The sequence below is a fragment of the Acanthopagrus latus genome, chromosome 22 (genome assembly GCF_904848185.1).
Source record: "Acanthopagrus latus isolate v.2019 chromosome 22, fAcaLat1.1, whole genome shotgun sequence".
Taxonomy (NCBI): domain Eukaryota; kingdom Metazoa; phylum Chordata; class Actinopteri; order Spariformes; family Sparidae; genus Acanthopagrus; species Acanthopagrus latus.
In genome coordinates, this window is record NC_051060.1 from 397,501 (window position 1) to 410,000 (window position 12,500).

Below are 12,500 nucleotides of genomic sequence, written 5' to 3' on the forward strand. Positions count from 1 at the left end.
AATTGTCTAGTTATTATTATTATTGTTGCTTTTTCTTGTTTAGCACATTTTGTGCCTCACAAAAGTGCTTTTCTTTGTATATTTTGGTTGTGTATATACATAATTTTTATATTGTTGGCATTCTGCAGACAGCAAGGGAAGAATTTCATTTTACAGAGAAACATGCTTCCATTGTGTATTTGACAATAAACACTTTCAATCTTTGAATCTTTACTCTTGAATGTATGTGAGGACATTTGGTAGAGGTTTATGAGAGGTGTGTGAGTCTGGCATTTAAGCCACCTGTGCCCTGCAGGCTCCTGTGGTGACACAACCTAAAATGGCCTCAGGGGAGAGGAGATGTCTCACTACCTATCTTCATCTCTTTCTTCTCTTTTGTCTGTATTAAAGGGACTCTTAAAGGGACTCTGTTAATACCCCCTACATAATAGGATGTTACTTTGATGTTAGAAGTGGATGATCACAAGCTATTACTGCTAACTAAGCTTCTTAAACAAGGTAAGGTTTATCCTACTATTGTACTATTTTCTGCTCTTTAAATTGAGGTTTAAGTAGAACTTTCTGTAAATATGTAATCTGACCTAATTTAATTAATGTAAGGGTGTTTTTACTTTCTAAATAACAAAATTTATTACTGATCAGTCACACTCAAGTTCTGTACAGTAACTTTTTACTTTGTAAATGAATGGAGCTAACCCAGCCTTAAGCTTTGGCATCAATCAAGCATTTGTGCATTTCTAACAGCCATCATGATGGAAATATCTGATGATGGAGTGCTCTCTCCCTTCCTCCTTCTATCTCCTCATTCCCACCCCCTACCCTTCGTCCCCCCTCCTTCCTTCCCCCTGTCCCTCCTCTCCTCCCTCGCATCATCTGTGCTGCTAAAAAAGGCAGGAGCTTATTACAGGTGCCTCACGCCTGCTCTCTCTTTTTTCCCTCTTCATCCTTGTCCTTCTCCATCATTCGCTCCCTCTAATTGATTCTAATAGCTCTTGACGTGTGTGCACTGTTTAGACAGCTTTTGACTTTTGACCAAGTGCTACAGACTGCTCTCGTCATGGACCTTTCATCCATCACAGCACGTTTCCTGGGGCACCCACTGCCTCTCCCTGCTTTTAAAAAGTCATTTTAATAATTCTGTCCATTAGAGTGGCAGCTCTGGTTTAGGACCACACCAGTAATGTGTATAATCGAATACCATAATTTTGTTTCTGAATGGTGAGGCACAAATGAGCAGATCTTCCATTACTGCAAAACTGAGTATCCATTACCTCTTGTATGCTGGATGATAATTTAAGCAATAACAGACAATGTTTATGTGTGTAGGTGTACACGAGTCAGTCAGTAATGTGAAGCGTCAGAGGCTCAGTTAAGCACAGGCTGAGAGCATCAGCTTGCACGTTCATGTGCTGAACAAAGGCACAAATACACATCTCCCCGAGCCTTTGTTGTTCCGACCTCCAGAGTTTGGTACAGCCTCCCCTCCCAGCCCTGCCTCTGTGTGTGTAGTTGTGTGTGTCATTACCCTCTCCTGTGTTTGCTGTATTCTGTGCCCTAGCCTGAAAACACATGGCAGCCCTTCACCACACTGATAGAATAGTGCTGCCTCAATGTGGCTGATTTTATGCCTGTCAAGCCAGCTGTCCAATGGAAAGAGGAGAAAAAAAACTCTTTATTTTCTGCATTTTTAGTAATTACATCAACCCCAGATTTAGTTTTTATGCTTCAGGGTGAATCAGTAGTAATCCTGGAAAAAAACGTGTTCAGTAGGTTGTCACTGATAGCTGCAGAGGAAACTACAACCATACTGTGAAATGAGCTCCAGACCTGTACTGAGTTGTCTAATGTATGATACAGCTGATGTTATGGTTCTTTTATATACCAATGTTTGGTATTATGTTGAGTGTAGAGGATCAGAAGCACGTCACATGTCTATTCGTTTCAGCACTATATCTACATTATGAGGCTGTGGACTTATGGAATTATTGTTTCCTATTTAGAACAGTGTGTGCATCATGTTATCTCTTCCAGTTTATGGTTATAATAAAGTTACAACGTGGTGACATAATTAATCTCATCAAGGTGGCCATTCAACTCTTTCTATACAGTAAGTTGGCCTTCATTGGTCTCAAGGTACACTATAGAGTTAGAGTTGATTTGCATTTTTTCAAATAGAAACAGCTTATCAATCTGCTGTTCAATTTCATTTGGATTCAGTGGTCAGTATTTGCAACTGTAGATTGTAAATTATTATAAACTCTTTGTTAATGTTTTTGTTCAAAAAAATCCAGTTGCACAGTTCACTTGGTATATCTGACCAAATATACAGTATCTCAAATATATTGTATATTCTTTTATAAGTTCAAAAAAATGGAAAAACAAAACATACACTTCACTTTGAACACAAAAAGCACCTTAAAAGGCGCACCTTAACAACACATAAAGACACTTCTAGTTCTGGTTGTCATAATACTAGAATCTTATTGTGGTAGATAGCCATGATCCACATGATTCGACACTCAATATTAACACGAAAAATAAAAATAATAAACAAATTGTAGTTCATGGCAAGGCCCTTGCAAACTCTACTTCCGCCAGAAATTTCATGAATTTGCCCTAAATCTTCAATATCTGGACACTGGACCAATCCCCGTCTGTGTATGACCAAGGTATGTTTTAACCGTTTGTTTTTTGGTATAAATGACACACTCAGAAACCAGAAACAGGTCAAATCGAGCTGAATTGGTGATTTCTGTCAGAAAAACAAAAAATCTACAGGTTTCTGGTTTCTGAATATGTCATTTATACAAAAAACAAACTGTTAAAACGTACCTTGGTCATCAGACCACACTAAAAATTAGATTGGAAATGGAAATTAGATTTATTATTTCATTTTGGTTTCCTTGTTTATTATATCTTTTGTTTTGAGCTGAAGGTAGAAAACAAACACCAGTTTTCAATGTTTGGTGCATACAGAAAAATGAAATATTGACTCTTTTTTTCGTTTTTCCTTTAGCCAGATTAAATGAATTGAATGATAAATTGAATGATCAGATGATACACGGACCCAATCCATCAACACAACTTTGCTTATTTGGTCTATTCACAGATTTCCCACAAAGACTAAATTAATGTTAAACTTCAATTAAACAAAATTGAACCATCTTTTTTTTTTTTTTAAACAAGAGAATACTCTCTTCTCTGTTGGCCTTGTTAAACCACCAGAATAAATAATTGTCACATTGTGATCATGATGATACAGAGCTAAATTTACATCAGATATAGTCTTTAGCAGACAAAAAGATTTAAATAACCTGGAACCAGATTCAATATTGAACACTGGAACCCAACTGCATTGCAATCACAAATGTAGTAGTCAATTCAAATGACTTTGTTACAGGTGCCTGCTACCTAGCTGGGCTTGTCGTCGCCTGTTACAGGTTAATGCTAAAATCCCTTATTTTAATGAACTCATAATCTTACATTTTGGTGGTGAACAGCACATTTACCATCACGCTGGTTGGATCACACCTGTCCAGATGACAGTGCCAGTGTCTCGATTCAGCACTTCACACAGTAATGAATACATCACCTGCTCGATCAGTCCCTGCACACCACCAGCAACAAGCCAATCCACTGGATGCTCTGCCATCATCGCTATTACTGAAATATGTAGAAACTTGAAACTTGTGCATTTTCTTCAGAGCTCTCTGCATCATCACATCAAAAAGAAAAAAAACAGCATATTGGATGGCAATCTAGCTCCTAAGTTACCATAGAGTTGGCAGAGCAAGTAAAAAACCCCAAGGGACAGTAGTTAGCAGCTCAGTGGGAAAGCTCAAATGGTTGGCTGAAAACACCCTCTAAATAAGTCCTACCTCACAGCAGTCACTATCTAAAGAGATCAGATATTGTAATGTTGCTTTTGGTTGTGAATTCACATGGAAAAGCAGTAAACATAATGAGGACTGATATGCAGAATGTTAGGTAGGCTCATAGCATTTGAATTCATTATTGACTACATTCAGCCGTGCTTTCAGAGCTAATCTACATACTGTATGTTTTTTTTCCACCATGGTGCCAGTCGATGACAGCTGAAATGGAAAGAATTAAACTGAACCACAGTGTAGTCGAACAGGCCTTCAATATGCTGCACACAGATATTTAGATACCATATTTAAATAGTGGATGTAAAGGCTTGTAGTGTTGCTGTGAATGTCAGTGTGCAGTGAAAAGGAGAATCCCTCTTGTCAGGACTGCATGTTTTGTCATATGTTGAGAAACGCCTTACTAATCCTTGTTCTAGTGACACCAAACATCACTAATTCTTGCAGCTCATTATTTTGGAGGGAGAGTGAGAGAGATGAGTTGGGTGGGTGTATGGAGAATTAGAAATAGAGAGAGTGTGAGAATGTGGAGAGTCACATGGATAAAAGAAGAGCATGGAGCTAGGAGAAAGGAAAGGAGGGAGCCACGAGCAGATGAGAGAGGGAGAGATCAAATGAGAGACAAAAGGTATGAGATAGATGTAGCAGAGAGAGCCAGGCGAGAGGAAGAAGGGTGACAGCAACAGAAGAGAGGGAGCCCCCCCCAGCCCTACTTGAACCCTCCGGAGCCGAGTAGAGCTGGACCGCGTGATACCACCGCAGTGATTTCCCCCAGCCTCGGAGCCCAGAGAGCGCAGGAGCCTGTTGCCTGGATACCCCCCCGTCGCCACAGCGGCGAGAATCCAGGATCGAATCGTGTTTGCTGGCTACTGCTGCAGCTGCCATGGGGAAAACACAGCTGGCTGACTGCATGGTTCCCTCGCTGACATTGCACGTATGAATAAGGAAGGAATCACCCTCATACGGGGGCTTTGAGCAGAGGACGTGGGAGGCTGAGGGGTGGGACAGGGTGACTGTCACTCGGCTTTGGATGATACGAAAACTGTTCGGTAGATACCAGAGAGATTACCTAGGATACCGAGCGACAGGGGGAAGCCAGGGGAGACCTCAAAACAAGAGTGCTTAGGGAAGAGAAGGCTGATAGGGGAGGAGAAGAGAAAGGAGCAGGGCTGGCTAGGTTAGTTCAGCCGCTAGCAGGCTGTGTGGAGCCATGCAGATCCAGTCTTCTGGACCAAAGTCCAAATCCTCCCACATCATCCTCAGTCAGAGATGTGTACTGGCTTCCAAAATGGAAATCCATCGGTATGTACCTGCTGTCACAGAGTCATTAAAGTGGATTCCTCTGCTGTTTCTTCATTCACCTCTGTCTTTAATGCTGCTCATTGTTGATGAAGGAGTGGTCAAGACCTTGTCAATGAATGTTTCTGCTGATGTTCATAGTTGCAGTTTAAACTGAAGACAACAAGGCAGAAACACTCCAACAGAATGTGGCTTCTTGAGTGTGTTTTCTCTGCAGTGTTTGCAAAAGAAGTATTGCATGCAGATTTATGATTAGCTTAACTGTTATATAGTGAGTTTAAACTTCCACGTCCAAGGACTTAAAGGAGAACTTCGGTCGATTTAAACATGCAGCTTCATTGCTCATGCTACCCTTGACTTGCCAGTACCGAAGACGCGAACACATTTGGTCCAACCATTACAGGGCTCCGTGAACGGAGCGTTAGCATTGACAGCTAATAGCATAGGGTCAGAACTTTACAATGTGTTTTAAGCTCCTTAACATGCTCCACATCTCACCCCAAAAGTCATGCAACATCAGCACACACGTGTATGAATAAAAAAGTAGTTAAAACTGTGTGTTTGTGCAAGTAGCCACATACTGGTTTGTTGACATCCGTGTCCTCCGGTAGCTAGACCAATGAAGCTCCATGATTAAATCAACCAAAGTTCTCCTTTAAATACCAGTTTTACACAAAATTAGCATGTACCTCATATGCAGGTATTTTTAATTGCATGTAAGCCCACTAAAACGACGAAAAGATTTTCTCACCAATGCCAGTGGATGAGTTTGCCTTTCTGTCTGGTCTTGTCATGTTCAACATCATGAACACACTGAAAAAACAGTCAAGAGAAAAAACAGGGGAAAAGCAGCTGTTGAGATCATACACCTTGAAGTGTTGCCCACAGAATCAGGCTTTAATTTTGGCAGTAGCTGTTCAGCTGGTGTGCCATAGAGCATGCCCACTAGAGACTTCTGCTGACCAAGAACTAACTTGGCTGGGGATAAAATGGTGCTCTTTGTTGGGGCTTGATCTCAGTGATAAGGCCATGAAATTACGGTCAAGCCAACTGCGTTAAATAGTCCTCCTCCTCTTCTTCATTAGTATTCCCAGCAGACTAAAAACCACACCGCCATCAACTGTATGCACAAACTATATAACGTCATGCTATTCACTGACGGATACGCTGTCTTGAGTGAGTGAGAACGGGACGTGCAGCTCCAAAAGTAAAAAAAAAATCAATATGCGGCGGCCAATGTTAATATTGTGGCGCACTTCCACAAATAAATTAATGGCAATGGCAGTTAACATTGCCTTGTTAGAAAATGTGATAAAATGTCTTAATTAAACATTCTAAAGTCGATTCAGATCTAATGATGGAATTAGCTCAGCAATGAGAGATCTTGCTTCTTTCTCATCTCTGTTGTGATTTTCACGTGGCAACGGAAAAAGATCTGATTCTGACATGAATCTTATGACAAAGTTGAGGTGTTTTCATATTTTTTACTTCAGTCTTTTTTTAAATTATTATTATTAATGATGATTGAGCTACTTGACCAGAGACAGATGGAAAAGTATTGCAACACCAGTGCCCTTAGCCTTTAATGCATGCTAGAGAAAGGGGCCAAAAATAGCATGTCTGCTCACGTGCTAGAGCCAGTAAACGCTCAGAACTACTGCAGTCATATGAGGAAGAAATGCTGATTGCACCCATTTCCATTAAAGACAGAAGCCAGGTGCCAATATTTTGATGAGTGTAAAAGGGGTATAATAATCTGTATTTTATACAGAAGTCCTGTTGCTGATATAATCTTGGATTTAATCCTGTAATCCACAGCTCTGGTGGGCATCATTAATTGTGAGTTATTCTGGATCTGCTGCATTTATTAAAATCTGTGCTTAGCCCTTCAAGTTTCTGAGTTCTAAAAGGTGACAATACCATCACGGGCGATCAGTCTTCTAAATAGATGATAACAGTTTTATCCACATGATTAACAGCCAGACTGCCTTTTTTAAAACCTAATTGCAAAAAGCAGAAGCTCTGTTTTGTTTTCAGTTTCATATTGGAATCGGAATTATGAATAGATGATTGCTCACTGGGTATGAGAGAGGATGTTCCTGTTTGAGTCAACTCTCTGAAGGATATCCACTCTCATGTCTTTTTGCCTGTCTCCCTGAGGGCTTGGTTAGGACACAGCTAGCTGCATCACTACTAACATCTACATCTAGCAGCTGCAACATAATGTTAAGCAAGAAGACACTGCTTAATTATTGATGCAGTTTGCTAAATGTCAGAAAACATCTTTCTTTGGCTCAGTGGGCTGAATGTTGTGTTCATTTGGGGAGAGGATTCCGATTAGCTTACAGTGGAGGAAGATGACTGGTTGATGGTTTATCTGAGAATAAAACAAACAGACTGATCTCAGTGTGTTGGAGTGGCCCGATGGACTGAGCAGACGCCCTGCAAGGATCCACACTGTGTCAGTGTTCTTTAGCCAGTTGTCCAGCTCCAGAGAGGATGGTCTGTAGGTGACCTCTGACCTTCATGTAGAAAAGACAGAAACACAAAGACCCTCCAGCATCAGTCATCCTCTGCAATACATCACAACTGAACATATTTTTCTAGTAGCTTCAGTAGCATTTAGAATATAAAATACTGGTTGAGCGCTGGGTTTGCCACTTCGATAGTAGGTCTGATAATTCTGCATTCCAAATTGTTTCTGGTAAATGATTGTTGGTTGTCAACCAATATTTTCTAATCAGATTTAGAGGGAAGGGACCTGAATGTCTAGCCAGAGGCAAGGGCCTTGACAAAAAATGTCATGGCTGTGGGTGAGTGTCAGTGACCATAGTTTCTGTGGAGTGCCAGAACACTAGTTAGCTCTTGTTGCCGGCTTCTTGGCTGACTGAGCATCCTGAAGCAGGTTGGAGCCAATCGATGTGAAAACACAATGATTGGCTGTTCAGCTCAGCCAGTGCACAAGAAAAAAGGGGAAAAGAAAGCGAAAGCCACTTGAGCCAGTTGCTGTATCCTTGATTTCATATATTTGGTGAGGTTTGATTTTTTGCCCCCACCTCTTCCACACACATATTAGTGAGAAGGGTGTGAAACGACAAGGCAAATGCTGCTTTATCATAACTTTGTGTATATCTGCAGTCCACAGTCTCTGTTTCTGTATCAGCAGAATCACTTTTGGCCAAGATACAAGCGACATGAAGCCATACAGCAGTCAGCTTTCATTCTTTGAAGTTGGTTTGGAGTGTCAGGGCCCTCCCACTAAAGAAACAACCTAGAATGCGTATGATTTTACAGCAAGGTCTTATATGTCACCAGTCGCCCTGTAGCCCTATTCGTGAAGTCATAGTGAGTTTGGGATTAGCATGATGGAGAGGGTGAACTTGAGGGTGTCATGCCCTGGAGTGAAGAGTGATTGATGCCCAGTACTATACAGTGGCATCTACATCAAAAACAGCTTCACAGACACTCACAGTTTAATCTGCAAATGTTTTCACCTGTTCTCATTAGTGCTGAAGATTTTATTTCATTCCCTTAGAAAAAAAGATCCTTTGTTTAGTGATTTAAGTAGAACAAAGTGGTGACACAAAGTTCAGATTAAAAGCAACAAAGAAAAACTTGTTGGTGCAAACAGCCAAAGTCCAATAAAATAAAAAATGTGCATGGGAAACTATTAATATTTCAAGACACAGAACAAGAAACAAACATTAAAAACAAGAAATATACCTTTTAAAACCTATGAACTGAAGACTGCATTCAAATGTAGAAAACACTGTTTGCTGATGTTTGCTATACAAAAAGATTACAATTTAGTATTATCATTGGAAATCATTTCACTTTGGCTGTCTTAATCCAATTTGTTGACTGCCATTTTAAATCAATGGTGACACAGATAGACTAAACTTGTTGTAACTCTCAGTCAACTATTTAAAGGTTAAGTGTGCTACACAACCAAAGAACATAATATACCGTTATTTAGGCTGCAGACATACACCGTATTGCCAAAAGTATTCACTCACCCATCCAAATAATTGAAATCAGGTGTACAATCCCTTCCATGGCCACAGGCATATAAAAGAAAGCACCTAGGTATGCAGACTGTTTCTACAAACATTTGTGAAAGAATGGGTCTCTCTCAGGAGCTCAGTGAATTCCAGCGTGGCACTGTGATAGAATGCCACCTGTGCAACAAGTCCAGTTGTGAAATGTCCTCGCTCCTAAATATTCCACAGTCAGCTGTCAGTGGTGTTATAACAAAGTGGAAGTGATTGGGTTGACAGCAACTCAGCCAAGAAGTGGTAGGCCACATACAATGACGAAATTGGGTCAGCGGATGTTGAGGCGCATAGTGCGCAGAGGTCGCTAACTTTCTGCAGAGTCAGTTGCTACGGACCTCCAAACTTCATGCGGCCTTAAGATTAGCTCAAGAACAGTGCGTAGAGCAACTGCATCCAAGCTATACATCAGCAAGTGCAATGCAAAGTGTTGGATGCAGTGGTGTAAAGCACGCCGCCACTGGACTCTGGAGCAGTGGAGACGCATTCTCCGCGTTTCTCCATCTGGCAATCTGATGGACATGTCTGGGTTTGGCAGTTGCCAGGAAAATGGTTCTTGTCTAACTGCATTGTGCCAAGTGTACAGTTTGGTGAAGGGGGGGTTATGGTGTGGGGTTGTTCTTCAGGAGCTGGCTTGGCCCCTTAGTTCCAGTGAAAGGAACTCTGAATGCTTCAGCATACTAAGAGATGTTGGACAATTCCATGCTCCAACTTTATGGGAACAGTTTGGGCATGGCCCCTTCCTGTTCCAACATGACTGTGCACCAGTGTGCAAAGCAAAGTCCATAAAGACATGGATGAGAGAGTTTGGTGTGGATGAACTTATTTTATCCTAGTATCAATATTCTTATGTTTATATCTGTAATTTGAACTAATAAGGAGTTGCTTCTCAATTTCGTTGTACAATGTACAATGACAATAAAGATGTATTCTATTAGATTATAACTTGACTGGCCTGCACAGAGTCCTGACCTCAACCTGATAGAACACCTTTGGGATGAATTGGAGCGGAGACTGAGAGAATGGTCAAATATTCCCATAAACACACTCCTAAACCTTGTGGAAACCTTCCCAGAAGAGTTGAGATGTTATAGCTGCAAAGGGTGGACTGACGTCATATTAAACCCTATGGCAGAGGTAGGGAACCTCCGGCCTCAGGGCTGTATACGGCCCGTGAGACTGTTTGGTCTGGCCTGCGAGGCAATCCATAAGTACGCCCACAAAAAATTGATTCAGGAAAAGTTCTCTCAGATGTGCAATTAAATGCCCAACGGGGCAGGTGTCGGTCTCTCCAGCCCAACTGTCATCGCGTGTCATCTCATCGCATCGTATCCTCAGTGACTGACAGGTGAGACCTATGAGAGGAGACTAGTGTTAGCTAAAACAGAGGATGGCAAGTAAGAAAAGAAAAGTTGATGCAAAGTGTGCCTGGTTTGTAGGGACGCTCTGGCAGTAATGAAAAAGGCAAACCTTCAGAGTCATTACAGCGCGAAACATGCAAAACTGGATGCATTGATAGGACAAGTGTGTGTGGATAAAGTTGCCGCTCTTCAACAGAGTTTGACTGGCCAGCAAGCAGTTTTATCCAAACCGCGAGCACCAGGACAATGTGACACAGGCTAGCTTTGTGGTGAGTGAACTAATTTGTGGAGTGCCTCATTGCCGCTGTGGAGCTGCTCGCACCAGAAAAAAAATCAAGCTGTTTCAAGGGTCAATTTGTCTTCGAGAACTGTCTCAGATCGGATTACTGACATGGCACAAGACATTGAGAAATCATTGAAGGATACTGCAAGAGATTTCCAGTTTTTCTTTTCAAAACTGACTCTTGCAAAGACCTGGCTCTGCTCAAGACTGACTGACCCAAACCTGGAAAACCAGCTGAGAGTAGCATCATCATCGCTGCCACCTGACATCAGACGTCTCACCAAGGAGAAGCAGTTCCAGCCATCGCATTAGGTCACACTGATATGATATTGATACTAACAAGTTTCTTTATTTCCACCTCAGATTGACAGTAGACAACCTTATAATGTACCGCAGATCATTTCACAGCATTCTGATTTGAAAATAAACTAATACAGCCCTCTAAAATCTTATATATCAGCTTCAGATCACTTGAAAAATGACATCGGAGCTATGTTCAGTCTAATTTTAAAAGAAAATTCCCTGTTTCCACTCAACAATTTCACCTCAGATTGGTAGTAGACAACCTTATGAGACAACTCAGATCTGTCATTTTCGAGTATCATCAGTGAATTTAACACCAACAGAAACAGAAAATTAATTGGATTAAAACACTAAGATACACTGAGATGGATAAAATTAAAATTGTGTAAGACATTAATTAATGCCATGATATTCATGTTATTGCAATTAAGTTAAAAAGGCGATTAAAATTATGTTGTGAGCTGCTTACCTTTTAAAAAGAAAAAAAAAATGTCATGGCCCCTGAGTGACAGTATGAAAACTGAAATGGCCCTCGATAGGAAAAAGCAGAAAGAATGGGATGTCACTTAACTTCATATGCTAGTCAAGGCAGGCGAGTGATTACTTTTGGCAATATAGTGTATTTACATTTGTTAAAATTTACGTTTAGGTGAACGTAAATGTCAAGATTGTGATGAAAATATGGTTTGCATCTTCACATTACATGTTAGACATTAGGTAAACACTGTTCATCAACTTTGACCGTGTTTGACCACCAAGCAGCAGTGATATAAACAGAGTTTCACCTCTCCACTCGTTGAAGGCAAGAGCTTGAGCCAGGCTCGTAGAGACAGGCCTCTGTAAAGATGTAGGCGAAAAAGTCTCAGATTTTCCCATTTCATCCATCTGGTCTCCTTCATTCCCAGCATTTCAACCGCAAGTAAATTGGTACGTCAACCCAGAAAGTTGATTACCAGATGGAACCTTTTTTTTAAAAAAAAAAAAAGGTTTTCCTCGACTTTACATGCGGACTGAAGTGGGCATGTCATGTTCTATATATTGTTGAGCGTGATGACACATCTATGATTACAATGGCTCTGTTTAAAAAAGGTGGAAATGCAGAGTGGTTTGCTAGATTTTACTAGGGTCCCAAGAATCTTGAGTGGTTCAAGGCCCAGAACCAAGTTGCTGGAAGAAAGTGGGTGCGAGTGACACTGAGCCAGCTTGAATTCAGCCATCATTCGATTGTTTACAATAGTGTTTCTCCTGTAAAATGTCAAAATGTTATGCAAGAAAAGGGCCTATTTGATATGTCTCAAGGTCAAGGACAGCAGCT

General features: G+C 41.0%; 1 protein-coding gene across 5 annotated transcripts in view; it reads left to right on the top strand.

Moving 5' to 3' along the window:
* Positions 1 to 12,500, top strand: part of enah (ENAH actin regulator) — a 182,133-nt gene that overhangs the window by 70,880 nt on the left and 98,753 nt on the right. The window contains exon 1 of one of the 5 annotated variants that reach the window (XM_037086589.1): positions 4,522 to 5,189. The exons of 2 other annotated variants lie outside the window; for them this stretch is intronic. In XM_037086589.1, the coding sequence (XP_036942484.1) occupies positions 5,098 to 5,189 (92 nt within the window). In that variant the 5' untranslated portion in view covers positions 4,522 to 5,097. Of the gene's footprint in view, positions 1 to 4,521; positions 5,190 to 12,500 lie in introns of those variants that run through there. 2 more of the 5 variants (XM_037086592.1, XM_037086593.1) reach the window with 2 other exon arrangements.